At 43.7% G+C, this 16,751-nt stretch overlaps 1 protein-coding gene across 1 annotated transcript in view; it reads right to left on the bottom strand.

Moving 5' to 3' along the window:
• Positions 1-4,485: 4,485 nt before the first annotated feature.
• Positions 4,486-16,751, bottom strand: part of LOC148501691 (vitellogenin-1-like) — a 170,358-nt gene continuing 158,092 nt past the window's right edge. Inside the window, 2 exon segments of the mRNA XM_088450072.1 lie at positions 4,486-4,729; positions 12,507-12,665. Coding sequence (XP_088306198.1) covers positions 4,611-4,729; positions 12,507-12,665 — 278 coding nt within the window. The 3' untranslated portion in view covers positions 4,486-4,610.

Here is a 16,751-nt window from a genome sequence, read left to right as displayed (position 1 = left end):
GCCCTGTATTAGGAGGAGCTCTGGGATACACTGCGGGCAGTTAGAGTACCAGTGTACATCAGTAAGGTTACTGCTGCCCTGTAATAGGATTTGGACCTCTGGCCTGCACTGCAGGCAGTTTGAGTACCAGTGTGCAGAGAACTGGCGTGTTCCACTAAGGTTACTGTTGCCCTATATTATATTTAGTGTAAGTAGTCATAACTATAGGATGCAACTCTATCTACATGTGAGGTAGAGAAATGCTTATCTTATGCAAAAATTAAGCATACGTCCAACTGTACATTAGGTTTGAAATCTACAAATGATTGGGATGGCCATGGGCACCAGTCTTATGCTGTGTTATACATTCCAAGTCCAAAACACCACTCCTTATGCCAGTTTATTATATAAGCAGGTTTGTCACCCAATTCATAATAGAGGACACCCCGATTCTCTATGGTTGTTACTTTGTTAATATATGTGTGATGCACCCTCTATGAACCACTTGGTCACAAACTTGAATACAAATTCTTATAATCTAACAATCTAACATTCGCCAGCAAGTATCTTGGGTCCCAGATTTCCTTCTCAGGTATTACTCTAAAAATAAATGACCGTATTAGTACAGGAACATTGCATACAAAGTCAAATAAATTAATTATTTTGACAAAGGACCACAGTCTATAAAACACATTGGGGTAACATGTACACTTTAATTATTCATCTGCAGCCAGAAGACTCCATGACCGCTTGTAGGTCAAGCCCGGCTATGAGCAATTCTGTTCACAAGCAAGAGCCGAGCTCAGAGCTTACTGGGAGAACCAAATTACCCCATCACCGCACTGCTGAGCGGCACACCAGCATGAGACAGGACTGCTTCTTGCGGTCTCGAGCAGATAATTAAGGAGTCTGCTGCCAATGCCTTGACAGCTGGTGCTGGTACACAGCCTCAGGAGCACACAAATGACAGTTGCCAGTACTAGACACTCCCCGCTGGCTGGGCTGAGCGCACTTCCATCTGGGCAACAAGGTATATCACACACCAGCCCCAACTATATGCTCTTAATACGGGACAGGAGTCTGCAGTTAATAACATTTGCTGAAAGGATACTTTCTACTCATTGTATGGGTCTATCAACCTTTTTACTAATTATTCAGTGACTTTGATAAAAAGACTGTGGACCTCATTCAGAGTCGGTCGAAGCGGCCGCATGGTCGTATGCCACCAATGTTCGCTATACTGCGCATGCGTAAAGTTTGCAATGCGCGTGCGCAAACTGGCCGCTATGATCAGAAATTTCTCTCTCCTTGAACACAGCCAGGTCGGTAGTTTGAGTGACAGATTGAGGTGTTTGTGGGTGGTAACAGGGGAAGGTGCTTGAAAATGGGGGAGTGGAGATCCGAACGCAGGCATGCCTAATTATGCGAACGGCGTTTTATGGGAGTGCATACGGTTTATGGGAGTGCATAATTAACAAAGTAGCGTCATGGCACATGTGACATGGGAGGTTTTTACACTGACATGATCGTAGAGCTTAAGAGAGGTTATGGTCAACCTTAAGCTCTACGACCAGTTCCGATGGTTCCCGATGGTCTCGATTAATCCTTATATGCCCGGAGATGACGTGTAATGCGTACGAGAAGGGGGCGTATTTTTTGGAATTCCGGCCGCTTCCTCCCCTTGGTCGGCCAGCTACCGATCCGAACTTAGGGACGCAACTTGCAAGGGAATCATTTGCATATCCGGCCCCTTTTCCCATACGACCGTGCGGCCGCTTCGACCGACTCTGAATGAGGTCCTGTATCCCACTTTCTCGGAGGAAAGAAAGTACTTAATATTGAGCAATACTACATGTTCAAATTATTAACAAAATCTCTTAAGATTAATATCATTTTATTTATGTCTTTTTATTGTTTTTTGATGATCATTGTTGGTAATTTTTGTTTAATTGTTTTATTTATAAATAAATGTTTTATATATTGATTTGACATTTTGATTTGAGTACAATAATTGATACCTCCATGCTTTGTGGCTGCGTTCTTATTATATATAGGGGTAACACCTACAGACTACAGCAAATCTGATCTTCGAGCCCTGAAGGCACCAGGTTTCTTTCAGTTCCCCACTCAGCGTGGAATACAGAAGCCGGCGCTATTAATGAGAAGCCGCAGCGTGAGAAGAAGCTGCAATGCACCACTGAACACCAGAAGGGACACAGAAGCATAAGATTAGGGCTAGAACAGATGCTCGTTCCAGGCTGCCTGGTCCAACATTCACCTGGTCATTGTATTCTATAGGCTCAAGCTGTACCACCATGTTACTAAAAGAACGTAAGAATGACCGCATAAGTGGAGGAGTGATGTCCAGTTTGATACATTAGCATGTTATCATGTTATATGCTATACTGTGCATTCTCAGATTTTTTTCTTGAGCTGTGATTTCAGACATTTTAATTAATTTACGATCCTATATAATTTTTTTTACCTAGTCTTATTGCACTTTAATAAGACAAGTACCCGTCAGTTTTATGTCTACTTCATATAATAAAAGCCACAACGCTAATAAATAAGTATTATCAGCTGGAGAGGTCAATACACAATTAGGCAATCAGACACTAGGAGATAGTGCCGCTGGCAGTAACTATCAGCATTAATCCACCAGAACTCCCGCTACTTGACAGAAGTAGCTGCGAATACCTTTTGTCTCGCATGTGCATATCCTAATAAAAAAAAGATGCACTTGAAACTATAAGTGGGACCCACAGTATAAGAGCTGTGTTTGTTCCACTGTGAGTGTGCTTAACATTAAGGTGACTTAAGATTAACTCTTAGGGGTCTATTCAACAATGACTTTTTTACATAAAAATGAGGAAACTATAATTTCCACATTTTATAAGTAAGTCCACTATTCAGCAATAGGTTAGTGAAGAAGATAACGCAATTATCTTCTCCATTAATTCTCATCTGGCAGAGTACCGCACTGTAGGGATCAGCCATTGATTTCTACAGTGCTTTAATGCTTTTTGCTATTCAGCAAAGCAAAAAGTGTTTAATTACTGGAAACCTATTTATTTTATATAACGCTATCTCAGAATGGCGTTATATGAAGAAAATACTTAAATTTCCGGAAAACTGCAGGGACAGAGGGACATATTCCCATAAGTCCCTGCAGGATCAGACTAATATAAAGCCTGTGTTCACATTTCAATCAATTTGGACAGTTTAGACAGAGTCTAGTTGGACTCACCAATCGGCGGTTACCGCAAAGCAGGGACGGAGACTGTTTGGAAGCGCATGACTGGGCAGGCGCAGAAGCAGAAACAGAAGGTATTGTTTTCGGAATCAATGCCTTCTGTAACATCGCAAGGACAGCGTGCTAACACAGCGTGCTGTCCCTGCATAAAATAAATTGCTGAATAGCGGACATAAAATTTAATAATTGATAAAAAATCGTGACGATGTGGCCGGATACTATTCGGGGGAATTATCATCACTATTGCTGAATAGAACTTTAAAAGAAAAGAGTAAACTTTTTTTTTTAAATTGTTTTGATTGTATCCATTACACATTTTTTGGCCTTATTTTACACGTGTATTTTTGTGACCTGTTGGAAGAGTTGGCCGCTCACTTTTTTCCTACATCTACGCCCAATGAATAGCAATTTCCATTTTTTTTTACTTATTCGCTCTCTAAAACCCACACACAAAAAAATATATACATGTTTGAAGACCTCTAAATAATTTATCTTGTCCTCCGGAATAAGAAAAACAAACATATAGATACAAAGGCACAACAGGCTTCTCCACGCAACCTCATTTCTCCAAACCTGCTTTCTATCTGTGCAGCAAGGAATAAAATTGTCAAATATATGAGCTACATGCAAAGGCTGCTATAAATGAACGCATAATGCATACAGACACTACAGGCTCGGCTAAGCCCGAGGATCCCCCTCCCCATGTAATGCATTTGTAATTCTGTATATTCTGGAGATATGACAGCAGTATAATCCTCACCCCCCTGCTGTCTCTAAGCAGCCAGGCTGCAAAGTTCTGCCTCTGCGATACACGGGCACATTACACTTGTCACTGCTAGGAGAATCATTTGCAAACTGCCAGTTGTAAGAATTGAACTGTAACCAAACCTGGAGCCTGCTGTGAGGTACAGATGTGTAGAAATAAAAGCAGTCTGCACTGAAGTCATTCTCCCGGTAACGCTAATGTTCCGTAACAAGCTTGCTGTACCGGGTGACAGCAGGCGATGGCTTGCAGCGTGCGAACTCCTCACATATTAAATCATTTGAATTTTGTTTCACTTGCAATGAGAGCCTGGTGGTAAATGTTAAGTAATCACGGTTGCACTACATGATTTCAATTACCAACCTTCTGTCAGGTTACCTGATGTTTATTGTTCTCACAGTAAAAACTCATTTCTGAGTCTTTATATTATACAGTGAGGGGCAAAGACAGAATACAAATGTACCCGTGGCTACAGCCAGTTATAGACCGCAGCAACGCCTGAGAACCCGGCTTTCTGAGTTTTTCCTGATGGCAGAAGTTACTGCTTCCATTTTTTTGAAGCAGATCTTTTTGGCTGTTTTTGAAAGTGTGTGTGTGGGGGGGGAGGATTGTGTCTCATATTTTTTCACAATCTTCTGCACACGCGCAGCTTACGTGGGCCTCCACCTTCTTCGTTAGGTCCTCAGATGGCGCTCTAGGGTTGGCTTGCCAGTCTTCCAGTCGTATTGCGGAATCTAGGAGACATAATGTGGCTGATGAAATACTGGTGCAGTCGTTTTACCTTCAGAACATTTATTTGCCAGCAACATATTTCCTCACGGTCCAGCAATGTTTATAGAGTGCTTCCATACTATCTATTATCGGGATTGGCATGAGATGCCGCAGTTTGGGATCCCGGCGGTCAGAATCCCGACAGGGTTAGAATACTGACACGTTGTCGGTCGGTATGCTGACCCTACCCCTACCCTAACCCCCCCTCCCTGCACCCTAACCCCGGTACTTACCTTTGGGATACCGGCAGGCGGGATGCCGGCGCCGGGATTCTGACAGGTATCGGGATTCCGGCGCCGCATTCTGAACACCTGAATCCCCTCTGTCGGTATTTTAACCACATCTCCCTATTATTTGGTCTGTCTGAATTTTGTTTGATACTCCATAAAGCATTGCAAATATGCCATACCGGTGCTCACATCCGACATCTCATGTAAGCAGGCCCGGCGATAGGGGGGACTAGATACACTGCTGTACTGGGCCCAGAAGTCCTAGAGGCACCCCCTTAAATCTCTGACTGTGCCGCTGCAGTGATCAGCAGGGCACTTGCATGCACGGATCTGTCCGGGAAGCTGATGTAGCTTTATTGTAGTGGTGGTGGCTGGTGCAAAAGTTTTTTTTCATTATTGTGGCACAGCTTATGTGATGTCATGATGTCACACAACACTGCAACTCTGAAATCGAGCAGAGGAGCTGCAGTGGAGAGCCAGAAAGCATAGAAGAAGGTAAGTGTGGGGGCTGGAGAAACACTGTTGGCTGGGGCTGAAGAGACACTCTGGGCTGGGGTTGGGGAGACAGAAGGGGGGCTGGAGGGAAACTGTGGGGCTACAGAGAAACCACATATAGGTAAGGCTGACTCTTAAGTGACTGGCCAGTACTTGCTAGGGACCAGTGGATGGGGCTGGAGAGACACTGTAGGCAGGGGCTGGAGATATACTGTGGGTTGGGGCAGGAGAGACACTGGACTGGGGCTGGAGAGACAGAAGGGGGGCTGGAGAGAGACTGTGAGGCTACAGAGAAACCACATATAGTTAAGGCAGATGCGCAAGCAACTTGCCTAAACCTGCCAATGATCAGGTTATAGGGCTGGGGAGACACTGTGGGCTGGGGCTGAAGAGACAGAAGAGGGGCTGGAGGGACACTGTGGGGCTACACAGAAACCACATATAGATAAGGCAGACTCTTAAGCGACTGGCCAGTACTTGCTAGGGACCAGGGGATGGGGCCCCTAAAATAATGGTTGTTCTGGGCCCCATGATCTCTGTTGCTGGTCCTGCATGTAAGAATAATTATTTTCTATGTACCCCCCTGCATAACATTAATTTAATTTTCATATGTTCACTATTGATATAGGTACAAGTGACCGCAACTGGAAACTCAGAAATTTTAATTATACAGTATGTGCCCATTCAGTATTTGATGACACCCATGGTGGAAATTACAATATTTAATACATTTATGTTTTTAAAAGGGACATTTTATGATAAAATAAAAAAAGACATGAAAATACAAATATAAAGTCAGATACATCCAGCAATGTGGCCAGCGCCAAAATAAAGCTACTTACATAAACCGCAGGCCAGGTGTTCCTGTGTGTGTATGTACATCTGACGGAAGCATAGGCAACACAAGCATTGGGTCTATACGTCATGTAGAAGTGGCGCTATCTTAAAAAGTTTTAATATGCAATATATTTATTACATTGCATACAAATAGGGGAATACAATTTGATATATAAGAATCACAAATGTTTTTTTAAAATAAAATTGAAAGTTGCATTTAGAAAATTACAAAGTAAATAAATGCAAAACCTCTACATCTGAATAACTGAATTGGAGAACTGTTTTTCCGGGTTCATTCTCCAGTGGTATGCTGGACTGGATCTACTCAATGTGCTTGTAATGAGTATGTGATGTATCTCTGAATCTCTGACAAAGCCCTACAGGTGAAATGCGTTAGTAAGCAGGAGTTACAGACGTGGATCAATCAGGAGGATATCCCTGACATCATCAGGGATCCCCCATGACATGACCTCTCAGTACCTTGGATCACATACTAATTACAAGCACCTCGAGCAGATCCGGACCAGCATATCACTGGGGAACGAAGCCGGCAGAGGAAAGAGACAAGTCGCACATGCTTGAGGCGGCAGAAGGGCAAGGACGGGAGGACTACTTACCGGTAAGCCATACAAGAGCGGGACGCCACTCTTGAATACTACCACCACACACGGACAGGTAACTGACAATCAGATTATAACATATGGACTGAGGACCTCATTCAGAGTCTCTCGCTAGATGCGATTGCTCGCCCCCAGCATATGGAAATTTGTCAAAGTGATGCCACGGGAAGCGATCGCTCGCCAAGGCATAAGCACGCCAACCATGTCTTAGCGAGCGGCCAGTGTATGCCCAATCGCACAGGCAGAGCCGCCCACCAGCACACATCATCTCCAGGAAGTGTATTAAAATATTGGTACATCGAGGACAATCGGAAGCGATCGCAGCGCTTGTGGTTGCCTTACCCTACCGCAAGCACTGCGAGGACTTGTACAGTGTAAAGAAACAGGCATGTGACTTATACTATGACGCTGCGTGTTAATTATGCATGCCTCTAAAATGGCGTGGAAACACTCAGGCACGCCTGCGTTCGCACCTCCACTCCCCCATTATTAGTGTACTACCCACAAACGGCCTCTCCTGTCACTCATTTCACTGAGCTATCTTTGCTGGGCGTTCGAGTGGCCTGCGATCGCACAGAGTAGTTCGCGCACGCACAGTACGAAGCGTGCACATGCGCATATGTAAACCATTGGGCCGCACACAACGCTAGCGAGAGACTCTGAATGAGGTCCTGAGCGTGTAGCAGGAAGCTACTAAAGTGGATATAACACAGGGCCTGATTCAGAGCCGAACGCTCTGAACAGAGCGCTCGCTCTGAATCAGTGCCCTCCTCCATGAAAATGGAGCGGCCTCCTGGCCGCTTGCATAGCTGTGGGTAACCACCCACAGCATATGCGAGTGTCCATGATGATGGTCGCGATGGTCTTGACCATCAGGACCATAGGGCTTGCGACGGAGACCCTGCGGTAGGGTCTCGCTGCCGCAAGCCCTGGAGTGGTTTTGGTTCTATCAGAACCAAAATCACTCCCACTGACATCACTAGTGATGTCAGTGGGGCCGGCTTCGCCCCCTTTGGTGCGAGACCCGGAGCGATGGAGAGCCCGTCGTGCGCATGCTCAGTGGGGGAACATCGACCCGCTTGCGAGCGTCCTGCGCTCGCGAGCGGGTCTGAATGACCCCCACAGTCTGCATGCACCATATAAGTACTCTTACTGTGATCACAAAAATTACAAGACTGCAGTACTAATACAGCAGCAGTATTTTTGGCAAAAGCGGCGCTATCAAATATTATACGGGATCCCTTCATGTTAACAATTCAAATACGCAGGAACGAGGGAGCACTGTAATATCATTATCATACCTGCAAGGGTGTAAATGTCCTAAATTGTGGACGAACCACAAGAAAATCTATATTAGCAACACTGGACTGCCTTTTTGTGATGCTCATACATCTCTATGTAGGTTTATATTGTTAGAAGGCTTGATAACTCTTGCATTTGCACTTTTCCCTGTTTGATTTTATTGTGTATTTTATTGGATTAATTTAATTATTTTTTGTTCATTTTTATTTGAGAATTTTTATTTGTATGTACATATTGACATACAGGTATATACTGTATTCCATGCATTTTTATAAATATTCGCCCAACATCCTTCTAATATTAATAAATATTTTTCATATTATCTGACTTTAATTTGATAGCTAAAGGTTAATTGCTGCTTGGTACTGTAGCTCTAATTTTGTGTGAATTCTGCAACCAAGGGCAATGTTGAAACTGAGGGCCTGATTCAGAGCCGGACGCTCTGACCAGAGCGCTCGCTCTGAATCAGGGCCCTCCTCCATGAAAACTGAGCGTCCTCCTGGATGCTCGCATAGCTGTGGGTGACCACCTACAGCTTATGCGAGCGCCTGTGGTAGGGTCTCGCTGCCGCAAGCCCAGGAGTGATTTTGGCTCTATCAGAGCCAAAATCACTCCCACTGACATCACTAGTGATGTCAGTGGGGCCGGCTTCAGACGGTAGGCTCTCCCATGGGAACGCCTCCGTCTGGCAGCCACGTCCCCAGCACGCCCACCAAATGGGGCGTGCTGTCAATCAACATCGACAGCACGCCCCCTTTGGTGCGAGACCCGGAGCGACGGAGAGCCCTTCGCTATCCGGGTCTCGCGCATGCTGCAGCAAGACTTAGTGGTGCAAACAATCGATGGTTCACCATAGATTGTTATTGTACCATTGATGGTTATCACCAATGGCACCATCGATGGAAACCCACCGATTGTTATCCCTAAAACACCGAGAGACACTACAAGACAAGTCTGAACTGGCCAGTTGCATGGTTAGTGCAAGAAGGAGCTCCCTCCATCGTGCGCATGCACAGTGGGGCAACATCGACCCGCTTGCAAGCATCCTGCGCTCGCGAGCGGGTCTGAATTACCCCCTAAGCCCAAATACCTCTCCTTACCACTGGTGAGTATATCTCAAGAGTTTACTGACATGTAACGTAGTTTAAAAATGTTGAACTTCCATGAAATCCAGTCAAATGTCTCTGGTTAGAAGGTCCTAAGCTTGCTTCCAGTATAGTCATCTCAAGACCGCGATCCAAAGTTTTAGGTAGAAAATTATGACTTGCGTTTGCAGTTTGCTGTCGAGGTTTATGATGGCATTCAAGGTTCGAGGGTGGGCTCATGTCAAAATGAATGTTGTCATACTGTATATTATTCTTTTAAAACACTATGTAAATAATATTTTTGTGTAATAAAAAAAATATATATATATTTTTTTTAATTCACGCCTTGCATTACTGGTTCACCATCTGCCAAAAAAAGAGCAATCCGGCTTGACCATGTACAAATGAGCTTGACCATGCTAGATCTTGTTACACTTTCTTCATCGGAAATTTTAGAAATTGCTATAAATTTTAGTTGCTTTTTCTTTTTTAAATCAATTCATCGAACCGGTTCAAGAATCAGTCCGTGGCCAGTTTGATCATTTCCACCATCAGCCAATAGAATAAATTGTAATGTAATGTAACGTGCAATGTCCCATTTATTTTGCGCACACTGAACTCCCTGACACTGGCCAAGCTGGGAGGTATGGAAAGTGTTAAGCTCAGTAGTATTTTTAATAGTTATTTAATTTTCCCCTTAATATATATATAAATGTAAAAAAGAAAATAAACTATCAAATAACAGCCCCAGATTGTTCCAGCTAAGTAAATGTAACTTAGAGCAATAAATCATCCTGCCTACTTCTGTTGCCATTAGTTGTGTCCCAGTTTTTACACTTGGATACCCTTGTACATCTATTAATGTCCCGTATTTCTCTTCTCCTTTATGTGAGAGTAATGAAACCACCTAGATAAAGACAGTTATTGCAGACGGGGCTGAAAAATACAACACTTCTAAAAGCATTTTATACCTCTAGTGTAGTCCTATTAAATAAAATGGCTTCATTGCATTTAATACGTGAATAGTTTCCCTCCACTGTTCTGGTCTGTACGTCTATATCACACAGATGCTGTGCACGATGCTAACCTGGGTAAAAAGGTAAAAGACCGAGGACCGCCACAAGTGATTGAAGCCTTGCCTCACGCTACACATCATTATGCTTAATCTGTGACTTCCTGTCAATTCTTTTGTGACAAAAATGCTAATCTTAAGTGTCTAAGACACTATAAGCGACTTTGGACTCTGCTACATGTTAAGAAGCTACAGTGTGATGCAAGATAAACCAACAGAGTCACTAAGTGAGATCTTCCACCTATAACACCAACCCGTTGTTCCCTTAGTGACTGAATATTCACACCGGTACTTAGGCTGGTGCCAGGACTTACTCTCGACACTGTGATGGTATGAAGTTGAGATATACCTGAGCTGGCAATCTCAATCTGGGTGGAGGCTGAATCTGAATACCCGGCCATGGACTTGGTGAGGACTGATACGCTAGTAGGTGGACAACAGGTAAAGCAGTTTCCTGTTGCCAGTGGAGATAGTAATTCTGCAGATATGATCACACACCAGAGTGTGAATGGACCACAGGCAGTGATGGAGATATTCTGCGGTAGGGCTGCACTAGATGTTAAGAGTTGCAGATATGAATGAGAACCGCTGACTTGTACACAACTGGGCCACAGGAAGGAAGAGCGGTTGGCTACAGATGGTGCAGCTGAACTGTAGACTGATGTGGATGATAGATAACGTGGCTAGGCCACAGGCTGGTAAGGCCGGACCACAAGCTGGTGATGTGGCTAGGCCACAAGCTGGTAACATGATCACAGCAGACTGGGAGATGCTCGACCAGGAACACAGATGAACTAGCACGGATAAATGGCTCTGACAATACAGGAGACCGGGAGCAGGATGGAACCAAAGAGACTTGACAATAGGAATAGACTATCACCGACAGGGAATGCTGGGACTGAATTTAACAGGAGGAAGAACCAATGCAAACCAGCTTCATTGATTGGAGATTAATTTGCAGCTGAACTGCACACACACTGAGACCTTGATTACAGACTGGCTGCAGCTGAAAACTTCCACAATACTGACAGCTTCCATGCTGCCTAGCAACAGCCAAGACTGAAAACTGCAAGGCTGTCAGGATTGCCAGCAGTGGATCATAACACTACAATGCGAATAAGATGCTAATTTCATGGAAAACTATGAAACTCCAGGAATCGCTACCCATGTTGGTGCATCTAAGACGCATCATGTGTCTTGTGTCTCATTGGGCAAAAAGTATAGATGTATTGGGATATATATGTCAAATTAGTAGAATAACAATTTAATTTACTTAATAACAATATATATTTTGAAAGGATTCTCCTCCAGTTTTTGGCAAAAAATAGGTATTTGAGAGTAGAGAGTAAGTAGCACATTCCTGTTATTTTATGTTGTTTCAGTCTTAATGATACATTTGTAAAAAAAAAGGTTTTGTCCAATAAATACGAGAAGTGAAAACTTTGCATAAAGATGGGAACATGGGCCCTGATTCAGAGCCGGACGCTCTGACCAGAGCGCTCGCTCTGAATCAGGGCCCACCTCCATTAATATGGAGCGTCCTCCTGGACGCTCGTATAGCTGTGGGTCACCACCCACAGCATATACGAGCGTGCAGGATGATGGTCACGATGGTCTTGACCATCGCGACCATCGAAACTGCGAGCAAAAGCCTGCGGTTGAGTTTTTCAACCGCAAGGCCAGGAGTGATTTTGGCTCTATCAGAGCCAAAATCACTCCCACTGACATCACTAGTGATGTCAGTGGGGCCGGCTTCAGACGGTAGGCGTTCCCTTGGGAACGCCTCCGTCTGGCAGGCATGCCCCCGACACGCCCACCAAAGGGGGCGTGCTGTCAGTCAACATCGACAGCACGCCCCCTTTGATGAGACACTCCGAGCGAAGGAAAGTCCTTCGCTCGTCGGGTCTCGCGCATGCGCACGACGGAGCTCCCTCCGTCGTGCGCATGCGCAGTGCGGACCATCAACCCACTTGCGAGCGGACAGCCACTCGCGAGTGGGTCTGAATGAGGGCCATGGTTTAAAAATCTGTTAAATATGAAAGTTTTTTATTTTTAGAGTATAATTTTTCCTGTAAAACATAAAGTTGTTTCCTACTCACCCTTCGGAAGACAGTGGAACGATACAGTAACTGGTATGGTTTTTGTTGGTAGACAACCTCTCACACACATCAATACTGGCTCCACAGAGTAACACGATGACTGACGTTCATCAATAACCTCATTTTCCAACATGATGTATTGTCGGCCCAGTGCACAACCTGCCAGAGAATAAGATATGAATATATCGGACGGAGAAATATCATATAAATATATTGTATTTAATATGATGAGTTTCATTGTACTTTAAACTGACACCTTATTTGTCATTATTATTAAGATCATTAATTATTATTGTTACATCTTATTTTTTAACATTGTCTCCTTCTCAATAGCTTGCAGGTATCACTCTTGTAATTGCTGCCTCTGAAAAAGTTGATGGCTACAATATAGAATAAAATGCAATAAATGAAATGTCAATAGTAAGAGCACAACCTAATTACAGCCAAATGGATCCTTACGACATATTCAACTTTTAAAAACTCGGAACGTCTTACACCTGGGTGCCACAAAAAGTGCATTGATCTAAAATACGAGTGTGAAAGCTGAAGGAACACGAAGAGAAACAGGATGGAGGAAACTAAATGGGGAAATAGAGGCGATGGTTGGGGAGTCAGGATGATGGTTAATGGAGGCTGTGGTCCACTCATGCATGGCCTCAGCCTGATCAAAGACTAACCACTGTTGGTATAATCATTATGTTTTCCAAACAATGGTTTAAACCCATCAAAGGCAGAGCTCTGGTGGTAGAACAGCATCTTAAAGCAATGCAATGAGGCATTCATGAAGAAATCCAATTAAAAATAAGTAGCCACTGAGACTAGAATTAGATGGGAAAATGCTAGATATAATGGACAAGTATGGATGGAAGGAATTTGATAAAATTTGGTATAGAAGAGATTGGAGAATAAGTGGAGAAGAAGATTGAAGAAGACATGGGTGGTGATATTTTCTAAGGAGAAAGCAAAAAGAAAGAGAGGACTATTGAGGATTCCCATAATTTGTTAATGAAATAACAGGAGAGTCATGTACTGTAGCAGGTCATACATGTACTGTAATAGGTCATACATGTACTGTAACAGGTCACAGATGCACTGTAACAGGTCATACATGTACAGTTATCTGGTCATACATGTACTGTAACAGGTCATAGATGCACTGTAACAGGTCATAGATGTAGTGTAACAGGTTATACATGTACTGTAACAGGAAACAGATGTACTGTAACAGGTCATAAATGTACTGTAACAGGTCAAACACATACTGTAACAGGTCATACATGTACTGTAACAGGTCATACACAGGTCATAGATGCACTGTAAGAGGTCATACATGTACTGTAACAGGTCATAGATGCACTATAAAAGGTCCTACATGTACTGTAACAGGTCATAGATGCACTGTAACAGGTCATACAGGTACTGTAACAGGTCATAGATGCATTGTAACAGGTCATAAATGTACTGTAACAGGTCAGAGAAGCACAGTGAAGGGTCATACAAGTACTGTACCAGGTTAGATATGCACTGTAACAGGTCATAGATGCACTGTAACAGGTCATACATGTACTGTAACAGGTCATACACGTACTGTAACAGGTCATAGATGCACTGTAACAGGTCATACATGTACAGTAACAGGTCAGAGATGCACTGTAACAGGTCACAGATGCACTGTAACAGGTCATACATGTACTGTAACAGGTCAGATAGGCACTGTAACAGGTCATACATGTACTGCAACAGGTCAGAGATGCACTGCAATAGGTCATACACATACTATAACAGGTCATAGATGCTCTGTAACAGGTCATACATGTACTGTAACAGGTCATACACAGGGGATACATGTACTGTAACAGGTCATAAACAGGTCATACATGTACTGTAACAGGTCACAGATGAACTGTAATAGGTCATACATGTACTGTAACAGGTCATACATGCACTGTAACAGGTCATAGATGCACTGTAACAGGTCATACATGTACTGTAACAGGTCAGAGATGCACTGTAACAGGTCATAAATGTACTGTAACAGGTCAGAGATGCACTGTAACAGGTCATACATGTACTGTAACAGGTCATACACAGGGGATACATGTACTGTAATAGGTCATAAACAGGTCATACATGTACTGTAACAGGTCACAGATGAACTGTAATAGGTCATACATGTACTGTAACAGGTCATACATGCACTGTAACAGGTCATACATGCACTGTAACAGGTCATAGATGCACTGTAACAGGTCATACATGTACTGTAACAGGTCAGATATGAACTGTAACAGGTCATAAATGTACTGTAACAGCTCAGAGATGCACTGTAACAGGTCATACATGTACTGTAACAGGTCATACATGCACTGTAACAGGTCATAGATGCACTGTAACAGGTCATACATGTACTGTAACAGGTCAGAGATGCACTGTAACAGGTCATACATGTACTGTAACAGGTCATACATGCACTGTAACAGGTCATAGATGCACTGTAACAGGTCATACATGTACTGTAACAGGTCAGAGATGCACTGTAACAGGTCATACATGTACTGTAACAGGTCAGAGATGCACTGTAACAGGTCACAGATGCACTGTAACAGGTCATACATGTACTGTAACAGGTCACAGATGCACTGTAACAGGTCACAGATGTACTGTAACAGGTCATACATGTACTGTAACAGGTCACAGATGCACTGTAACAGGTCATACATGTACTGTAACAGGTCATAGATGCACTGTAACAGGTCATACATGTACAGTAACAGGTCATACATGTACTGTAACAGGTCATAGATGCCCTGTAACAGGTCATACATGTACTGTAACAGATCAAAGATGCACTGTAACAGGTCATACATGTACTGTAATAGGTCATAGATGCCCTGTAACAGGTCATACATGTACTGTAACAGGTCATAAACAGGTTATACATGTACTGTAACAGGTCACCGATGCACTGTAACAGGTCATACATGTACTGTAACAGGTCACAGATGCACTGTAACAGGTCACAGATGTACTGTAACAGGTCATACATGTACTGTAACAGGTCACAGATGCACTGTAACAGGTCATACATGTACTGTAACAGGTCATAGATGCACTGTAACAGGTCATACATGTACAGTAACAGGTCATACATGTACTGTAACAGGTCATAGATGCCCTGTAACAGGTCATACATGTACTGTAACAGGTCAAAGATGCACTGTAACAGGTCATACATGTACTGTAACAGGTCATAAACAGGTTATACATGTACTGTAACAGGTCACCGATGCACTGTAACAGGTCATACATGTACTGTAACAGGTCATACATGTACTGTAACAGGTCAGATATGCACTGTAACAGGTCATACATGTACTCTAACAGGTCATACACGTACTATAACAGGTCATAGATGCACTGTAATAGGTCATGCATGTACTGTAACAGGTCATAGATGCCCTTTAATAGGTCATACATGTACTGTAACAGGTCATAAACAGGTCATACATGTACTGCATACAATTCACCCCATAATTCCGTTCTACATAAGGTAAAACAGCTGTAGGAGCCTAGTCCCACTGATCCTGGTTTCTTGGGTTAGAAGATTGAGGTCCTGGCTCAGTGGAGGAAGCAAATGTCGGCACAGCGGCATATTCATACACAGCAATTGTGCGCAAATATGGTAATGCCGCGGGAGGCGCCTTGTGTAAAAGATGCCCACTGATGATGCAGCAATAGATGAACATCGCAGTCATCAGTCGCAGCATCGGACCTCTGCGTAACCCTAATCTTACTCAGAATGGCCGATACAACTAAGCTGCCAGGGCCAGTGAAACCGCATGAACAAACTAGCCAGTGTGATCGAATTATGGTACGCAGACCACACACAGTGTGAACGCAGACTCTTCCGATACTGATTGACAGGAAGTGCCATTTGTGGGTGGTGACAGGGGGTGGTCAGGTGAACGCAGGCGTTATAATGCCGTTATAGGGGCGTGCATAATTAAGGCAGTACGGCGGCATATGCAGCCATTCCGTAAGCTGTACACAGGAGCGGACAAAATCCTGCGGCAGCTCAGATCAACCACTATTATGCTAATGGGTCCGATGGTTCCCGATGTTTGCGCTATCTTGCTTACTGATCAGGCTGTGAGTAAAGGGAGATGGGCGGCTTGTATGGGGCTGGGGGCGTTTGCATCATTTGCTGTGGTCTCCGTGCGTATACATTGATTTGCATATTCTCGC

This window comes from Taudactylus pleione, unplaced genomic scaffold (assembly GCF_031769625.1).
Source record: "Taudactylus pleione unplaced genomic scaffold, aTauple2 ptg000506l, whole genome shotgun sequence".
NCBI classification, from domain to species: Eukaryota; Metazoa; Chordata; class Amphibia; order Anura; family Myobatrachidae; genus Taudactylus; species Taudactylus pleione.
The sequence above is the reverse complement of the archived record's forward strand: the minus strand, read 5'-3'. Positions and strand labels throughout refer to the sequence as shown.